Source organism: Camelina sativa, chromosome 17 (genome assembly GCF_000633955.1).
Source record: "Camelina sativa cultivar DH55 chromosome 17, Cs, whole genome shotgun sequence".
NCBI lineage: Eukaryota > Viridiplantae > Streptophyta > Magnoliopsida > Brassicales > Brassicaceae > Camelina > Camelina sativa.
The window spans coordinates 11250161-11269972 of NC_025701.1; the positions used below are offsets into that span (position 1 = coordinate 11250161).

At 36.1% G+C, this 19812-nt stretch overlaps 5 protein-coding genes across 5 annotated transcripts in view; all 5 read left to right on the plus strand.

Annotated features, from left to right (window-relative positions):
* Positions 869–1743, plus strand: LOC104756680 (the record flags this gene model as incomplete). Its single annotated transcript, XM_010479302.2, is given in 2 exon segments — positions 869–1245; positions 1329–1743. Coding segments are annotated over 2 exon segments (438 nt in total). The 3' UTR covers positions 1538–1743.
* Positions 3146–4856, plus strand: LOC104759375 (4-substituted benzoates-glutamate ligase GH3.12). Its single transcript, XM_010482311.2, has 3 exons — positions 3146–3294; positions 3391–4163; positions 4274–4856. Exons 1-3 carry the CDS (start codon positions 3161–3163, stop codon positions 4834–4836), a joined length of 1470 nt encoding a protein of 489 aa, XP_010480613.1. The 5' UTR covers positions 3146–3160; the 3' UTR covers positions 4837–4856.
* Positions 8785–12001, plus strand: LOC104756681. Its single transcript, XM_010479304.2, has 10 exons — positions 8785–9432; positions 9515–9652; positions 9826–10014; positions 10157–10294; positions 10405–10523; positions 10611–10743; positions 10811–10940; positions 11026–11105; positions 11190–11330; positions 11426–12001. The coding sequence occupies exons 1-10, from the start codon at positions 8938–8940 to the stop codon at positions 11699–11701; spliced, it is 1839 nt and encodes a 612-aa protein (XP_010477606.1). The 5' UTR covers positions 8785–8937; the 3' UTR covers positions 11702–12001.
* LOC104756682 lies at positions 12197–16003 on the plus strand. Its single transcript, XM_010479305.1, has 10 exons — positions 12197–12620; positions 12766–13125; positions 13217–13432; positions 13686–14344; positions 14428–14524; positions 14627–14680; positions 14766–14806; positions 14896–15086; positions 15211–15485; positions 15575–16003. The coding sequence occupies exons 1-10, from the start codon at positions 12360–12362 to the stop codon at positions 15929–15931; spliced, it is 2511 nt and encodes an 836-aa protein (XP_010477607.1). The 5' UTR covers positions 12197–12359; the 3' UTR covers positions 15932–16003.
* Positions 16280–19812, plus strand: part of LOC104756684 (probable phosphoglucomutase, cytoplasmic 1) — a 5584-nt gene continuing 2051 nt past the window's right edge. Inside the window, exons 1-14 of the mRNA XM_010479306.2 lie at positions 16280–16459; positions 17045–17126; positions 17248–17303; positions 17659–17772; positions 17893–17955; positions 18101–18220; positions 18312–18412; positions 18504–18563; positions 18669–18768; positions 18862–19019; positions 19109–19204; positions 19308–19371; positions 19455–19536; positions 19618–19796. Coding sequence (XP_010477608.1) covers positions 16382–16459; positions 17045–17126; positions 17248–17303; positions 17659–17772; positions 17893–17955; positions 18101–18220; positions 18312–18412; positions 18504–18563; positions 18669–18768; positions 18862–19019; positions 19109–19204; positions 19308–19371; positions 19455–19536; positions 19618–19796 — 1353 coding nt within the window. The 5' untranslated portion in view covers positions 16280–16381. The remainder of the gene's footprint in view (positions 16460–17044; positions 17127–17247; positions 17304–17658; positions 17773–17892; positions 17956–18100; positions 18221–18311; positions 18413–18503; positions 18564–18668; positions 18769–18861; positions 19020–19108; positions 19205–19307; positions 19372–19454; positions 19537–19617; positions 19797–19812) is intronic.

Below are 19812 nucleotides of genomic sequence, written 5' to 3' on the forward strand. Positions count from 1 at the left end.
GGTAAAGAAGCCATCGTTGCCGGAGAAACAAAGCCGGACATCATCCCATAGAAAGCAGATGCATGCCGGAGCCAAGGGCCGCGCCAAACGGTGCTAAGGAGCCACCGATGCCGGAATTAAGCCAGCCAACGGTGCTATAAAAGCCACCGATGCTGTAGAAAAGCTAGCCGACGTTGCTATGGGAGCCAACAACGCTAGAAGAAAGCCGACCAACACCACTGAAAAAGCTAGTCGTTGTCGGAGCCAAGGTAGATTATCGGAGAAGACTTACTCTCTCTGAAAAATTTAGAGAGAGAAGAGAGAGAGTCCTCCGTAAAGACAGTGTTCATAAAATTCAGATTGAATCTAAAACATTGAAATTCTGTTTGGAATATTTACATATTTATAATTATTTTCTTGGTATTATTTTGATTATTTCCTCCGAAAATTTCGAACATTATCACATTTATTTCGTGTATACATTGCAACAGAATGAACTTATCTCACATTCTTAAAACTTAAAACACGGAAACATAACAAAAACGCGTACACACAATTCCAAAAATCTCCAAATATCGCCAAAAAGTTTTAAGATTTAACAAAAAGAACCCTAAACACCAAATCTTGATTTTAAATACCTCTCCCTTCTCATCAAAATCAAAAATTCGATTTTTGTTCATCTTCTTCCTTCCTCCTCTCGGATTCCTCCTTAAAGTTTCCACCTTTCGCCACCGAAGAGAAAACCCAAATTCTCGTCGGCAAAAAATTTCATCTTTATTATTATTATCTCCGGTGGCGTTTGTGAATGGTGGAAACTAATCCGGTCGGTGATAATCTTAGGCTCACCCTTTCAACAAAAAGGGCGAGCTTTTACATCAACCCTCTTCTCTCTACAGACTCTGTTTTCTCATTCGGTTCTTGCAAAGAAGGCTGGTACTACCGTTGCATCGGCCTCGACCCGTGACCCATCATCATCATTCATCCTTTGTTGTAGTAGATCTTGTTTTTTTATAAGTTTTTGAAAAAAAAAAAAAAGGATGGTGCTTTGCAAGAAGAAGAGTCAGATCGTTAAAGGAAACAGAATCTTGATCAGCGTTACGTTTCTTGGTAGTGCTGGTCCGATCAGGTTCGTTGCTAATGAAGGTGATCTCGTCGCAGCTGTGATTGATACTGCTTTGAAATGTTACGCTAAAGAAGGTCGTTTGCCGATTCTTGGATCTGATTTCAAAGATTTTGTTTTCTATTGTCCATTGGTTGGACCTGGAGGTGATGATTTCTCAATTTACTCTGTTTTTAGTTTCTAGGGTTTGTGAAAGTTTGGTTTTGATTATTTTATGTTTTTGGTGTAGCTTTGAGTCCATGGGAAGCAATAGGGTCGTTGGGAGTGAGGAACTTTATGTTGTGTAAGAAACCAGAGGAGAAGAAGAAGAAGGTGGAAGGAGACAATGGAAAAAGTTCGAATTTTCCGGTTAATGGAGCTAGAAAAGGAGGAGCTGGTGGAAGAAGCTTTAAGGCTTGGATTAACAAGTCTTTTAGTCTTAAAGTCTCAACTCATTAGCTCTCTCTTTTGAATGTGTGTGCTCACTCAGATTGGTTCTCTGTTTTTTTTTTTTTTGGTTTTTGTCATGTTTGAACTTATGATTTGTTTTGTTTCTTACGATGAAGTTGCTTTCAGGAAATAAAATAAGTTTGAAGTTCTTTTGATATTTTGTGTTCTCAATGTGTATTCTGCAAAATTAGTTTTAAAATTTTGATTAACAGAAATGTGAAATTTTGCATTGCGTTTTTTTTAGTATATTTGACTATGCAAGTGTGGTTCAGAGACGAACAGAAAAGAAAAGAAAAAAGAAACAAAATCAGAATTTTAACAAGGAAATCACAACTTTGATGTAGGCGCAATTTGTGGAATTGTTGTTGGAGTAACTTTATTGGTTATTGAGACGAGATAATAAAAGCGATTTTGATTTCTATCGATATGTTCACTGTTTTTCTATATTATCTGTTAGACAGTTAGTTAATATGTATCTCTTGGAGTTTATCAATCAACTACTTTTTCTTTTATGATGAATTATTGAATTGTTAAGTAAAGTCTATATTTGCATACAAAGTCATAAACATGATGTATCCGGTTTATCTTCTTCTTATACAAATTTACAACTACATGTACTTTTAGAGTATAAAAATTAAATTCACATATTGGTTACATAGAAGTGAAACTATCTATCTATATTAGCCAATATATTGAAGTCGGATGTGACCTTACATCTGAATGAATAGATTATCAGAGTAGATTTAGTCGGTAGATTGCGTGAGAAGTCGATCATTAACCCTTGATAACCTCATGGGGCATCTACTCCAAATGATCCAAAATTTATCTTCTCAAATTAAACTATCCCACGTCTCTCTTTTTTTAACGTTTCTCTATTACTGTTCGTTTAGAAAATGTATGTATGCCTAGCCCAGCACATGTAAGATAAGAAGATGTTGTAGGGTTGTAGCAAATTAATGACGAGTTCATAACGAACAATGACCCTTTCATTTTTGAACGTAGGTAATTGGAAGAAATTAATCGAAATAAATATACAAATTAAATTAAGATGAATATCGAAGTTAACTAAAATATTTAAAGAAGAACTGAATCCAAGTATCCAACTAAGCTTAAAAAAATACAATGTTTTAGACTAGTATACTAATACTAGGGCTTATATATATAGATGGATCAAAATATAGTAATGAAACATGTTTTACTAATAATACCACTCAAAAGTATATTTTTCATAATTTACTGATATGGATGCATGTGATATGTAAGTTTCAAGATAAAATTAGTAACTTTACTGATATGTTATGCATGTGATACGCAAGATCCGAGGAAGTTGAGTCCATATACATATTTTTCAGAAATCTAATTCTGTCAAGCATATATTAGAATATCTCAAGTTCTTAATTAAGGTACAAACATGAAGAATCTTTTGGAAGCTTAAGATCTATCCAAAAATCGTTTCACACATTTACCGATATATTTCTAACGTTTGCATGTTATAAAATATTTATAACGTTTACCGATATATTTCTAAAACAATCATGATCTTAGTTAATTAACTAAGATCATGATTGTTTTACGTTTGCATGTTATAAAATATTGTGTTATTGTTTTGTAAATTCCAAATGTGAAAATATCATGCCCTATAATTCTAAAAATGGTGGTTGTAGTACGGGAACTTCAGGGGGAGCACAAAAGATGATGCCATGGAATGAAATTTATTTAGACAACTTGACCTTCATGTATGATATTCGGATGCACGTTATAAGCAAGTAAGTCCATAGTTTTAAACGAAACTCATGAATGAAATTAAATTACTCATATAACAAATTAAATAAATAAAATCATTAGTTTCTTGTTCTGTCTAGTAATGTGAAAGGTGTGGAGAAAGGAAAGGCGATGATGTTTTACTTCACTAAACTCGAATCCAACACACCCTCTGGCTTGCCTGCTCGAGTCGCAAGCAGTAGCTATTTAAAGAGCAACTATTTCAAGAACCGTCCATCGAACTGGTATTATACGTACACCAGTCCTGATGAAGTTATATTATGTCCAGACTACAAACAGAATCTCTACTGCCATTTGCTTTGTGGTCTGGTTCAAAGAAATAACGTTACAAGAATTGGTTCTATCTTTGCTTCAGTCATGGTCCGAGCAATCAAGTTTCTTGAAGATTCATGGGAGGAGTTGTGTTCAAACATCCGATCAGGGCAGCTCAGCGAGTGGATCACAGACATTGGTTGTCGAGATTCCGTGTCTATAGTTCTTGGTGCGGCTCAGCCAGAAGTGGCAAAGACCATTGAAAAAATTTGCAGCCAAAAGTGTTGGAAAGGTATAATCACAAAACTTTGGCCAAGAGCTAAATATATTGAAACAGGTTCGATGGCTCAGTATGTTCCCACCTTAAACTATTACTCTAATGATACGCTGCCTCTCATTTCAACGATCTATGCTTCTTCGGAGACTCAATTCGGGTTAAATCTCAATCCTATGTGCAAGCCTGATGATGTATCGTACACTTTCATGCCCAATGTGTCCTACTTCGAGTTCATACCAGTGGATGGAGATATGAATGACGTTGTTGACCTTGGGGATGTGAAACTCGGATGTTATTATGAAGCTGTGGTCACCAATTTCTCAGGTGAGCTAGATAGTAAAACAATATGGATTTCAAAAACTATTTTTTTTTTTTTTTTTTTATGTTATGATATTGAGAAAGTTATTTTTCTCTCTTTTTATAATTTCCTTCAGGCTTGTATAGAATAAGAATTGGAGATGTTCTATTGGTGACTGGTTTCTACAACAAAGCACCTCAGTTTAGGTTTATAAGAAGAGACAACGTAGTTTTAAGCATTGACTTGGACAAAACTAACGAAGATGATCTGTTTAAGGCGGTTAATCGCGCAAAACTCGCTCTTGACTCATCAGATCTCATGCTAGTTGACTTCACTAGCTATGCTGATAACTCCACTGTCCCGGGTCACTACGTAGTTTATTGGGAAGTAAAGGACAAAAACGAAGACAAAAAGAGCAAGAAGCAAATGGACCTCAAACAAGAGACATTCTCCAAATATTGTTTACTAATGGAGGATTCATTTGACATTGTTTACAAGATCTGTCGGTTCAAAGAAGAATCTCTAGGACCATTGGAGATAAAGGTGGTGCGTCATGGGACATTTGACTCTCTTATGGATATCTTCATCTCACAAGGTGCTTCGATTGGTCAATACAAGACTCCAAGGTGCATCAAATCTGGAAAAGCCTTAGAGGTACTAGAGAAAAGTGTGGTAGCCACATTCTTTGGTACTGGATAGATAATGTTTTGCTTAGTTAGTTGTCAATAAATATGCATGTGCTTATGCTAGCTGCGTATTAATTTTCTTAATTGTTGGATTTTCTTAATCTGTTTTAAATATTACTGAGTGGTTCCGTACGCAAATCTCGAATCATTTTATAATTAAATAATTGTTTTGTTTGGTTTTAAAAGTATACTACAATGTTTATTAACTAGACTCCCAATTAGGCTAAGTGATGCGGTTTCTATTGTTTGTTGATCGTTTGCAACCGTACGGCTTTCGTATCTTGGATGTTTATGTTAGATTTTGTGTTTTCGGTTTTTGTCGATAGTTAATAGTACTATATATGTAGGATGTAAAAGTAGTCAATACAACGTAATAAACAAATGATTTCATCATCACCCAGTACGTGGTCGCAAAGATGATCCTAGTATGGATTCTCTTGCAAAAATAGTCGCTGCAATCAGTGGTTATATGTTTGTTTGGATTAATTTGGAGTGTACGCTTGCTCTCTTTTAGCCTAGTCGATCGATATAATGGCGTGCTTGTATAGTTGTATCCAACGAGCAAACAATTCTACCCACATACGTAAATGTAACACAACAATATAAATATTGTAGTGTTTAATTTTTTGAAAGAAATTTTGTATGAATATATATGACTTTACGCCTCAAACTAATTGGCCAAACAGCCAATTTTGGGCCTAATATGATGATGATGATGAACAAAAAAAATAATTATCTCACAGTATGTCTTTTCTTTGTGGTTTTGGCTAAGAAAGACCAAAAAAAAAAAAAAAACCAATTCCAACATGTAATCACGTAGTCTGATCGAAACTTGCGTAGTTATTATCACGTTGCGTTCACGTACGTACTGATTAGTTTTAAATTTTGATTAGTTTGTCACAAAACGTTAGTAGTAATGGAGATAGACAATTTAACCACATGCATGATTTTGTTATTAAGCCCTTTGATTTCGTCGTTGACTTTATCGAAAAATTATTTGTGTGACTCTCAAATTATTGTTGCACTAAGTCACGAACTTCTCCACCGATCACCACCACCGGCACCACTTTCCATTTTTCTCTTTACCTCTAAAAGTCATTTTGAATTATTTTTTTGGTTAAATATTATTTTTTCAAAAAATCTTGAAAAAATATATATATATATATATAATTTTTTAAAAAAAATCTTAAAAATATTGATTCATAGTCTTTATGGCTCTATGCATTTGATTGTCATTTATGACTAGATATTCACCCGCGGTACACCGCGTGGCTATCTTTTTATAAAAAATGTAATTTGTTTTATAAATTAACTATATATATAACTAATGTCTAATTTATATATTTTTAAATGTATAAACTTACAAATATAGATATATTAGTTAGTATAGAAATTCAAAAGTATTTTGTTAGTATATAGAATTCCTACGTGTACTAAAAGTAGGAATGTTATATCGACCGCTAATATTTAACTATGTATGTTTTGTTCATATCTATATATACATTTTTGAAGACATTTATAAAATAAATCCTGAAGTTGACACTTATTTACAGACATGCTATTGGCATTAAATAATTAATTTAATAACAAATTAATTTTACTTATATTTGATATTTTTCTATAGAAACTAAGTGTTTTAAAAGGTAACAAACATAATTGTAAATGTATACATATTTTATTTTCTTATTTTATAAGGAGGTGAGTGAAGAGGTATTATTCTTTAAAAATTTTAAAAAACTGATTTGATAAAAAGTGACTTTTAGCCTCACATACTCTAGCATGACTGGTTTAGACTATATAACCAACACTAAAACTATTAGTTTATTTCATATACTATAGATTTGTAGTCATAGTTTAGAAAATTAACTTATAAATTATTTAGTATATGAACTACAAAATATTACAAATACTACAACACATTCTTAATATTTCAAAAAAAAAATTGTATACACATAAAAATATACACTAAGTGTTAGAACACTTAGTTTTGTTAGTGTATATTTTTATGTGTACACTAAGTATATACCTCTGTTTAATTATAGAAAACAAAACTAAGTGTTCTAAAATTTTGATATTCTATCTAATAACAAATTTAATATAATTAGGTTATAAACTGTATAAAACGTAAGAAAAAGAAAAATATTCTAAACAAAATTATAAATTAATTAGATAAAATTTAATTAATTGGGAATTTGAAAACTAAATAAATTAAAAAAATATTATTTAAAATATATTAATTTATAATTTAGTCCCGCGGTGTACCGTGGGTGAAAACCTAGTATTTATAAAAAGTTGATGTTATATTCATAAAATGTAAACAAACCAATAAAATAATTGACCTGTAGTTCAATCCGTTCGACTAATTGGCTCAGTAACCCGAAAGACTTCCGGTCTGTTTTAAAAACATTGTCATTTATTGATTATGCCGATTGATTGTTTAGGAAATGTCTGTATAGAGAAAATATTGTTTTGTAAAATTGGAAACTTAATATTAATTAAATTAATTATAAACTTAATACTTAATGTTAAAGGAAGTGGTTCCTATTGTTTTGGAAATTTTATTAGAATAGGAAATCTTGTTTTCCAAAAATCAAAACTTAATACTAATTAAATAAATAAAAATAAATTAATAATTAATGCTAATGGCATGCTTGTAAATAGGTTGCAACTTTAGAATTTATTTGCTAAATGTCTCCAAAAATGTATATATAGATTAATCACTCGTACTTATAAAAGGAAAAAATAAACTTCTAGCTGGTTTAATTTTCTAGATCTGGCTTCGGATAAAAAAATACATTCACTAAATGTTTGACAAATATTACAATGGTGGATGGAAGTATTGGAACAGCTTTTTTTTCGTTCAAAATCTGACTTTTTTAACATTTTTTTTTCTTGGCAAAATACGAAAATTTATCCTACTATATTAATTGAGAAGTACTAAAAGAAACTGACCTTAAAAAGTGTTAAAATTTACATTCAAATGCCATTAAAAATAGTTAAATAAAAGATAGAATCATTAAGGGTAATATTGATAATTAATAATTAATCATCTAGCCTAATTATCTAAGTAAGCAGAAAAAATCGCAGGTAACATGTCAATCAGTCGTTTAACAGCTTAGATTTACCAAATCTAAATACTCTTAACAATAAAATAAATTACTAACCACAATAAAATTATACTCATAATATTTTCATAACCAAAAAAAAAAAAAAAAATGTTTTATTGACAAAGTTTTTCAATAAATATTTTTAAAATACAAAAGTATAATATAAGCAAGATGAATTTATAATCACAAATGATTATAAATAACATAATAACAAAATAAGTGATTACAAATTTACATATGTAAAAACTTATGCCCGCAGTTTAACGCGGGTTAGTACCTAATTTGGCTATTATATGAGTGAACGCGAATCAAAAACTTTTAAAATTAAAAATTTATAATATCTCCATCTTGATCTAAAAAACAATTACATAAATATGTCCATACCTGTAAAATATCTAGATCCGTGAAATATAGCTAAGATAATTAAAATAGTTTTTTTTTTTTCATTCAAATTTAAGAACATACTTATTTGGGATATTCTAATAAATATTCCACCTTTAAAAAAAACATATAATTTAAAATATATCTATTTTTAATCTGGATATATATCTTGATTCTGGTATCAGAATACCAGATTCTAATCTAAAATATCCATATATTTTATTTTGGATTAGATCGAAAAGAACAAATAATTACCGAACATCTCAAAGCTATAAATAATGAAATAATAATTACCGAACATCATCCAGTTTCGTGTTCTTGATTATTATATTAAATTAAATCCTTGATTTATATTTTGGTCAAAACTCAAAACAAAGTAAATGTCATATTATCGACGACGAAATAAAACTTTTTTAAAAAAATATAGTAATAATGATGTCATACCATCGAATGTATTGAATTGAACCTATTTATATACCTCTCCGTCGTCCCTTCGGGGACATCCGATAAAAATATACCTCTCCGTCCAGTCATCACGTCGTCTCTTTGTCGTCGTCGCCGTTCTTTCTCGCCGGGAAAATCAAAAACACTAAAAACGATTTGAATTTTTATTTTTCGAAAAAGATATGGATCCGATCGAATCCGCGGAGTACAACAATGGCTTTGAAACCACCAATGGTAACTCTCACAACGACCATGGTTGGAAGAAAGTGGTGTACCCAAAACGCAACCGGAAGCAAAAACCGGCGGATCAATCGACGGCGGCGAACGGTACTGTCACCGGGAATCTAATCTCCAACGGGGCTTTATCCAACGGAGGAGGAGACAACGTCTTCCGTTCTCTCGAGGAGCAAGCTGAGGGTCGTCATCGACGGATCCTCGCGGCGAAGAAAGCTTCTGATGCGGCGGATGTGTCTGATGATGAGAGATCTAAACGGAGATCTAACGGTTACGGTGATGAAGACAGCGACAGTGAAATCGCGGTGGGGAAGGAGAATTTAAAGGCAGAGGAAGTTAAGAAACCAAAGGTTAAGAAGGAGAAGAAGCCTAAGGTGACATTAGCTGAAGCTGCTGCTAAGATTGATGTCTCCAATCTCGAAGCTTTCCTCGTTGAAGCTACGGTATGTGTGCATGGATGTAATGTATAATTCGCTTGATTGTGATCTTCTTCTTGATAAGTAAAAAAATTGAATCTTTGAATAGGAATCTTATGGGAGTCAACCAGAGATTCAGCTAATGAGATATGCTGATTACTTTGGGAGAGCACTCTCTCAAGTATCCTCAGCTCATTTCCCATGGGTTAAAACGTTCAAGGAGTCTCCTTTATCTAAGCTGATCGATGTGAGTTATATCTCTCTCAATTTTTGGCCATGCATAAAGTTCCCATAGTGTAGCTAAACACAGTTCCCAATAGTTGCATTGTATGTTTTGTGTCTTGTCTAATCATAGATTATATAGTTTGCTTTTGGGTTTTTTTGTCTTCATAGAGCTGATATCTTTTTCTTCTTCAATAGATTCCACTCTCTCATATTCATGAAGCTGTCTATAAGACATCAGCTGATTGGATCAACCAACGTCCCATTGAGGCACTTGGAGTCTTTGTATTGTGGGGATTGGATTGTATTCTTGCTGACTTGGCTGTTCAACAAGGAGCTGCCAAGGGCGGTAAGAAGGGCGCTCAACACGCTTCTTCAAAATCTCAGGTATTTTGGTAGCTAAACGTTATTGTCTGGTTGGTCTGAATAATACCAGTTACATGGCTTTGGTTTTGGTTTTGTGGATACAGCGATCTGGTTATTGATTGCATTACTAGATTCATCATTGCACGATTCTTTTGATGAATAGGTTGCGATATTTGTGACAGTAGCAATGGTATTGCGCAAGAAGCCTGATGCTCTAACCAATATATTGCCAACTTTGAGGGAGAATCCCAAGTATCAGGGACAAGATAAGCTTCCAGTTATAGTTTGGATGATGGCTCAGGTGTGTGAAGTTTTATTCTTAATATAGCAAAGACCTTAAAATTACCAAAACGTGTGTTTTATGATAGAGATTCTGGAATGCGCTTTCTCTTAACTGATAACTATGCACAGGCCTCCCAAGGTGATATATCAGTAGGCTTGTACGCGTGGGCGCACAACTTGTTACCGGTGGTCAGTAGCAAGAGTTGCAATCCTCAGTCAAGGGATCTTATCCTTCAGTTGGTTGAGAGGTGAGTTGTGTTTTTTCATATGATGTCCTGTTTATGTGAGTGTGATAATTATCTATCTGATCTTGGTTATTGTGTTTTTTATTTCAGGATATTATCTAACCCGAAGGCCCGGACAATACTTGTAAACGGGGCTGTTAGGAAGGGAGAGCGATTGATTCCACCTCCTTCCTTTGAGATCTTGGTTCGACTTACATTCCCCGCATCATCTGCAAGAGTGAAGGTAACGTAATATTGGGATTTCCAAAATAATGAATGAGGGTTGATCTGTAAAATGGTTTGACGTGCAGGCTACAGAGAGGTTTGAGGCAATATATCCCTTGCTGAAGGAGGTGTCTCTTGCTGGTGCACCTGGAAGTAAGGCAATGAAGCAAGTCACTCAGCAAATATTCACATTTTCCCTGAAAGCAGCCGGGGAAGGTATGCCAAACTTTATCTCTAAATTCCCACCTACACGTCCGCTAGTAGACGATGCAATAACATTTTGAATAATGTTTCGGTACAGGAAATCCCGTATTAGCCAAGGAAGCGGCTGCAGTCACTATCTGGGCTCTCACCCAAAACATTGATTGCTGCAAGCACTGGGTAGGATTCATTCATTCATTCTTTTCCCACTTATGAGTTATTTGTGACTGGACTTATACTTATTTTTGTGGATCGGGTTAACAGGAGAATCTCTATATCGAGAATTTGGAAGCCAGTGTTGCTGTTCTTAAAAAGCTCATTGACGAGTGGAAGGAGCGTTTTGTCAAGCTGACTCCTGCAGAAGCCCTCACTCTCAACCAAACAATGAAGAGCTTCAGACAAAAGGTTCCAAAACAGTGTTCCATCTTTTAAACCTCTTTGTAAATAATTCACTACCTTAAGTACCGTTTCTTATCCAATGATATTTTACTAATCTACAGAACGAGGAAGCTCTTGCCGAGGAAGGAGCCAATGGTGCAAACCAGTCGTCCCTTTACAAAGATGCTGATAAGAGCTGCAAGGTGTTCTTCGGGAAACTCTCAAGTGGTGGCTGCATCAAAAGTATAGCTACCACTGCTGCAGTTCTGGCTGCTGGTTTTGCTGGTGCTGCTGCTGTGTCTGCCAACCCTGAGGCTATGGCCTACGTGAACAACCTAGTGGAGTCGTTGGACCTCAACAAATTTACCGAGACAGTAATGTCAGTGTTGAAGAAATGAAGTGAATACACCTGAGGGGGCGTGACAAGCAAGAGAAGCAAGTCTCCTTATCGTCGGTGTAGAGAAGTGCTTGAAAATTATACTCTCTGATTACAAAGTGTTGAAACCTGACCGGCATTAGGGGGAGCCTAATGAGTGAAGACTGAAGAGAGGAGGTTTATGTCTTATAATCATGTACTTTTGAGGAGTTTGTTCAAAGCTCAAAAGTTGTAGAAGTTGTTGAGACTGTTTCTAATTTAAGATGTTCTTCGTTTTTCCTTCTTTCAGGGAACAATAAAGTTATATTTTCATTTGCTCTTATGTTAACCTCATAACTCGTTTGTTCCATCCAAATCTACATTCCCAAATCTCTACTGTTTATAAGTATCTTCTACAAAACAGCTTTACAAAGATATTTACAAGTTTGAAGCAGTGAGGTTGCGAGTTCGATTCCCTTCTAGACCACATTTTTGGTAAAGTTAAAGTATAAACATTTTGGGCCAGAAAAAAAAAAACAATTAAAGAGAAAAAGATTAGACCTTTGAAGAATCAGAGAGAAAAAAGAGAGTCGACTCGTCTCAGTATATTTATCACCAAGCGAACACTGGAGAAGAAGAAAAAAATCAGAACTTTGAAGGCTCAGAGAGAAGGGACGTTCCAACTGATTGATTAGCTTCCTATGTCACTCTCTACAGTATCTTCCGGTGTGGGCGTTCTCGAGCTCCCATGTTTGCGTCTGTTACCAATCTCAAGCACCCAAATCCAGTTTCTCACTGTCGAAGCTAGAAAACAGCCTAGAGGAAGAAGACGCGAACTCTCCTTCAGCCACTTTCCAGTACTTATCCACTCGAATCGTCATCTCCGTCATGGTTTCTCCGAACTCAATTCAAGTTTTGATCTTTCCCACGGTGGAGAAACAGAAAAAAGTTCCGTCGCTTCTGTAAGTCCCTCTTATGAGCTCTGATTTCTCAGATTGTCTAGTATCAGAAAATTAACATCGATTATAGATTAAAGGTTTATGCTTTATGTCTTCTGGTTAAGATACTGAACGATGATTGTATTTGTGTGTTGGCGTATAAGCTTAGTTTGAAGATGGTGAAGAAGTGAGGAAGAAAAGCTCTTCAAGTGTTGGTGATAGCTATGTGGCCTTGTTTGTTCGAATGCTTGGTTTGGACAATGACCCTCTTGACAGAGAACAGGCCATAGAGGCGCTATGGAAGTACTCTTTGGGTGGAAAGAAATGTGTTGATGCGATAATGCAATTTCATGGTTGTTTGAATCTTATTGTCAATCTTCTTAAGTCAGATTCCAGCTCCGCCTGTGAAGCTGCTGCTGGGTTGATACGGTCTATAGCTTCTGTGAATCTGTATAGAGAATCCGTTGCTGAGAGTGCAGCGTTGGAAGAGATTACCGCTCTATTGAGCCAGCCTTCGTTAGCTACAGTGGTATGAAAGCTTGATGTTCCAAAGTAGTATATACTTCTGTTTGTTGGATTCAAATTTTTGAGGTTGATTATATGGTAGTTTTGTTTTTCAGGTGAAAGAACAGTGTATATGTGCTCTGTGGAATCTGACTGTGGACGAAGAAATTAGGGAAAAGGTTGCGAACTTTGATATCCTTAGGCTACTCATTAGTTTCCTTGAAGATGATGATGTAAACGTAAAGGAAGCAGCTGGTGGCGTCTTGGCCAATTTATCCCTTAGCCGCTCAAACCACAAGATTCTGGTTGAAGTAGGAGTCATACCAAAACTGGTAAGACCTTTTAGCTTTCCATCCAAATATCCATCTATAAGACCTTTTAGCTTTCCATCCAAATATCCATCTATTACAGCTCATCTGTGGCATGTTAGAGTGTAGTGATAGCTAATAGTCAAGGGGAGAACTGAAATAACTGAAACTATGTGAAGTTGGCTGAGCATCGCTTAGGGGAATGGTATTTATATGAAAACTGTCTAATAGTTAGTTATGCTTCCGTTTGCTCATTACCTTCGTGATTGGAATCCAGGCAAAACTATTGAAAGGCGATAATACAGATAACAAAGGGTCTAAAATCATTAGAAAAGAAGCAAGAAATGTGCTTTTGGAGCTCGCCAAAGACGAATACTACAGAATTCTCGTCATTGAGGAGGGTGTCGTACCCATTCCCATAATTGGTGCAGACGCTTACAAGTCTTTCAGACCGGATCTGTATTCTTGGCCTAGTTTACCAGATGGTATAAAGATCGAGCAGACAAGAAAAGCTCCTTCTAGATTTGGTGCCTCTGAGCTGCTCCTTGGTTTGAGTGTTGACAAGAACGTTGATGACGTAGACGAAGCCAAAATGAAAGCAATTGTTGGGAGGACAAATCAGCAGTTCCTTGCCCGTATTGGAGCAATTGAGTTTGAGAAGGAAATTAAATCTGAAGGGCCTGGGAAATCTGAGCAGCTTACTCTTCTTCCTTGTGTAGATGGTGTGGCTCGTTTAGTCTTGATTCTTGGACTGGCAGACGAATTGGCAGTTACAAGAGCTGCAGCGTCAATTGCTGATGCATCTATCAACGAGGATATGCGGATTTCTTTCATGGAAGCCGGAGCTGTAAAGCCTTTGATTCAGCTTTTAGCCAACAACAACAAAGAGACTGTTAAATTACCTGTCATCCGTGCTTTGAAAAATTTATCTCTTAGGTGCTTTTTTTTGAGAATTATCATTTTTTTATTAAGTAGTTTCTCCTCAGAGGTTGTAATTATTTATACCTGATCAAATGCAGCCGCACTGTTTGCCAGAGGATTGAAGCTGAAGGTGCAGTATGGTTTCTTATTAATCTTCTGAAGCAGCCAGAGGTCTCACTTACCCTTACGGAACAGGTCTGACTTCACTTTCTTCCTCCTTTGTTCTTTGATATATTTGTCTAGGCTATAATGGAATAACTGGATTTGGCATGGTCTTTTGTGAACAACGTTATGCAGATTCTGGATTTACTTGCTCATATCTTAGATCCTAGCAAGGAAATGGAATCCAAGGTGTGTTTAGTTTCCAGCTTTTATGAAGGTGTGTGTATTAAATCTGTTTTCATTTTGGCTGAAACTATTTCTCTATATGCTCCAGTTTTATGAAGGGCCGGTGAATGGATCAAAAGCAGACTCCAGGTCAGTCTTCTTCTCGATTTCCTATTTTCTGCTCATTATTTGTAATTTTAGAAGTATCAAGATACTCAATATCTGGTGGGAATGAACAGAGAGGACGTGCTGGATGCTGCTGTTTTCTCTCGGCTTGTCCAGATTGCGAAAACAGCCTCTCCTAACCTGCTAAGAAAGGCAATCTCTATCATCGAGTTTGGTATAATCACTAATCCGAACATGGACACGGTCATCTCCGAGGATATCACAACTGTTCTGGATGTTGCTCTCCGGCAGAAAGTCCTGGAAGGTACAAGACTTGTATCACTAGCTAAAGCTGTTTGTATTCATAGAAATGGGTTCCTCTTATGATTTCACACCAAGCAATTGTGATATTCATAACAACGTACGAGTCTACTTTTTTGGAAATGCAGAACCTGAGAATGAAGCTGAGGAGTTAGAGAAACATCTGCTTGAGTTGGAAGAAGCTGGTTTAACGATTACCGCTGCTTCAAGGTTACTGACCAGACTTCTTGACTCTGAATGTTTTCGCCAAAGTATGGATACGACGCTCTACACGGAATTACTAAGGAAGATCCTAAGATCAAGCCTCCCTCTACACTACAAAGACTGGGTTGCTGCTTGTCTTGTCAAACTCAACACTCCCTCCTCTCTCTCTCAATCCCTCAATAATCCGATCAACGTTGAGGTACGTCAGTGACTCAGTGGTATTAGTTTGGAACTCAATTACAGAACTTTCACCAGTTTAATTGAATCATCTTTCTTATGTATCAAAAGGTAACTCTCTACAAAACGATCCCAAGTCTTGTGGAACAACTGAGCTTCTCCTCGACTCCAGAAGCAAAAGAAGCAGCAGTTGTGGAACTAAACAGGATAATCTCGGAGGAAGTTCCAGAATCAACCCAAACTCTTGCTTCACAAGGAGCGATCGAGCCGCTAGTAAAGCTTCTAGAAGAAAGAAACGAGCGGTGCGTTGAAGCGAGTTTATCAGTACTGTATAACCTAAGCATGGACAGTGAGAACCACACAGCCATCATAAGAGCAGGAGCTGCACCAGTATTGAGACGTATCGTTATGTCTCAAAGACCACAATGGGAGAAAGCTCTTCGGCTACTCAGAAACTTGCCCGTTTGAGCAAACTTCGTGTCATGTAAATTTTGGAAACGCTCATTAGAATAATCAAAAAGATATTTTTCTTTTTCCGTTTTTGGACAATATGGGATTACGTAGCACGTAACGTATCACGATCAGCATATTCTACTAGATCCACACGATCCACTAAATATATTTATTTCCTCTTTGAAGTGTTTACGCAAGGAAAAAAATAAAGAAACAGCGAATCCAACGGCTGAGATTTCTTACGGTGTCGTTAAAAAGGTGAAAAAGACGAGAGAAACGTTCCGGTGTTACTCACTTGGCCACACGTGTCGCGGTCTCGTTTAGCTTAAATTTTTGCGTAGATTATACTCTCTCTGTTTCTCTCTCCCACAGAGCTTTGCTTTTTATCATCATCACTCTCCTTCTCTTTCGTTTTCTCTCTGTAACATTCAATTCTGATCTTCTTCGTATCCTCTCAAGACGGATATGGTTTTCAAGGTTTCCATCGTCTCTACATCTCCTATTGATGGCCAGAAACCAGGAACTTCTGGTCTCCGTAAGAAGGTTCGTTCGATCGATCTCTGTCTTCTGAATCTAGCGAACTCTTTAAACTGTTTGTTGCATCTAGATCAGATCTGTTTAGATTTTCTTAAGATTAAATTATTGGCATCTGATTTGATCTGTGCATTGATCTGTATTGATTATGCGATTTAGTGAGTGAGTGAGTGAGTGAGTGATGATGACAAATTTGCGTAAATTTACTCTCAGATTTCGTTTATGATGAATGATTTTATCTGGATCAGCTTCTAGATCACGTTATAATCTTTGATTTTAGTATATATGTTTGCGACGTTGCTGTGCGGTGAATGCTTATTTAAATTGATTGTGGCGAAATTTGTGTATCATCGTGTAATCTAGTCTAGTTGTTCAGATCTTTATTCTTCATACATTGTTGTCGAGTATATATATGATCTGGATGGATATGTAAATTGTATATGAGTGTCAATGAATTTTATAAAATAAACAATGTGCAGCGATGTCGGATCTATGAAACCAGTGATCATTGTTTGGTCTACTCTGCAGTTATCGAAATAGCATGCATCTTATGAGTGTCTTCTCATTAGGATTTTGGTTTATTTAACTGTGTAGGTGAAAGTGTTCAAGCAACCTAATTATCTACACAATTTTGTCCAAGCAACATTTAATGCGCTTACCGCTGAGAAAGTTAAAGGTGAGATTTTTTCTTACTCATCTTGGTTGCTGTTTGAGTGGATGGTTGTTGACATAATAGTTGCCAGGCAGATATTTGGCTCACTCGGAAAAGTTTATGATTATTTGTTCATCTTGTGTAGGTGCCACACTCGTGGTCTCTGGTGATGGTCGTTATTTCTCAAATGATGCTGTTCAGGTAATACCAATGTGATTCCGTGTCTTCGAGAACTGTCTGGACATAATTGTGTATTACAGTATTACTGCTCATGTATTTACAATATCTTGAGAGACTCATCTGTTATGTCGCTTCATTAGTGATAGGAAATCCTGCTATTAAGATGAATGCCACGCATAGTTATCTCTCAGAAATTTGAATTAGAACAGCCATAGAAAGATTAGAGGTTATCTTTAAAGATGATCTATATGACTTGCGTGTAAGCTCCGTTGGCTAAGTTTGTTTGACCTGTTCCTATTACAGATTCAGTTACTGCTATTTCATTTAGTTATGGTTACCAGCTTTTCATACAATTTTTGTTTTCTTATATTAACAGATCATAATTAAGATGGCAGCAGCTAATGGTGTACGACGTGTGTGGGTTGGTAAAAACACTCTTTTATCAACTCCTGCTGTATCAGCTGTGATTCGTGAAAGATCAGGAGCTGATGTAAGATATCTTTCTCTAAGCTCATGGTTGTAGTTGTCGTTGGTTTTTTTTTTTTTTCTTCACTATAAGCACGAAATGTATGATGTTTATGAGAGACTTAATCCCAGTCTCTGGTTACAGGGATCAAAAGCAACGGGAGGATTTATCTTAACAGCAAGTCACAACCCTGGTGGCCCTACTGAGGTTTGTTCCGTTGTTGTTCTGTCTCTGTTGTGCTCTTCCCCCTTTCGATTGAGCTACTCGTTTGGTATCACGTTATTGTTTCATTTCAGTAAACCAGATATATAGATTGATAAGACTAAGAGTTGATTTGATACCCGTTATACAGGATTTTGGAATCAAATACAATATGGAAAATGGAGGACCTGCTCCTGAATCAATCACTGATAAGATTTACGAGAACACTAAGACAATCAAGGAGTACCCAATAGCACAAGATCTTCCCAATGTATCTAAAAATTCTGAACAATCCTCTCATTTAGCAGCATATTTTCCATCATCTGCCTTTTGTTAAATCATTGTTGATCTGGTCTCTACAGGTTGATATTTCTGCCATTGGTGTAACCAGTTTTGAAGGACCTGAAGGAAAATTCGATGTTGAAGTTTTTGATTCCGCGGATGACTATGTTAAACTAATGAAGTGAGTGATCTCCCTCTCCTGAATCTGCTCTTTCTATGGTTTATGTGCAGTCTCTCTGATCTTTCTAAAAATATTTTCTATTTCCTTTAAGGTCAATCTTCGACTTTGAATCCATCCGGAAATTGATTTCATCTCCAAAGTTTACATTCTGGTATGTAGCTTGCATTGCATTGGTTCCCAAACCATTTCCATTTGAGTTTAGTTTTGTAATATATGCTCTTTCGCTTTAATGTTATATTTACTTTGTTTCATGAAGCTATGATGCAATGCATGGAGTTGCTGGAGCCTATGCACATCGCATCTTTGTGGAAGAACTTGGTGCTCAAGAAAGCGTATTATTAAACTGCATACCCAAGGTTTCAAATTTGTCTAACCAAGAAATTAGAATCCTATTATGATTACATATAAACCTCCAAGCTCACTATTTACCTCAATACAACATTTTGTAGGAGGACTTTGGAGGAGGCCACCCGGATCCCAATTTGACCTATGCTAAGGAGCTTGTGGCACGAATGGGATTAGGTAAATCTGACACCGGAGGTGAACCTCCAGAGTTTGGTGCCGCTGCTGATGGTGATGCAGACCGTAACATGATTCTTGGTAAAAGGTAGCCTACTAATGCTCTTTTAAGTGAGATTTATACATGAAACGGGTTAACCAAGTACTTCTAAACTTAAAGTATCTCTTCTTTTCTAGGTTCTTTGTAACTCCCTCGGATTCAGTTGCTATAATTGCTGCAAATGCTACTGGGGCCATACCGTACTTTAAATCTGGTTTGAAAGGTGTTGCAAGGTATTATTTACTCAGGATTTCTTTATTTTTAGAAGAGTTACGTGTATGTAACTCTTTTAATCTATCTTTTTCGCTTACTATTAACTTCCTCTTCTTCTTCTAGGAGCATGCCAACCTCAGCTGCTCTTGATGTCGTTGCAAAAAGTTTGAATTTGAAGTTCTTTGAGGTACATGTCACCTTGTAAATCCAGCTGCTTCTTATTTTCCTACTCCTTAAATTAATTCACATCTCTCATAAATTACATATCAGGTTCCAACGGGATGGAAGTTTTTTGGTAATCTGATGGATGGCGGTATGTGTTCTGTATGTGGGGAAGAGAGTTTTGGAACTGGTTAGTTTCTATTTCCACACTCACACATCTTGAATAACTTAAAATCAACGTGTACGGTTCTGAAGGGAAGATCTTTCACAGGATCGGATCATATCCGCGAGAAAGACGGGATTTGGGCAGTTCTTGCCTGGATGTCAATACTTGCTCACAAAAACAAGGGAAATATTGACGGTGACGGTAAACTGGTGACGGTTGAAGACATTGTCCGCCAGCACTGGGCTACTTATGGTCGTCACTATTACACTCGTTACGACTATGAGGTAAAAGTTGCTAAAA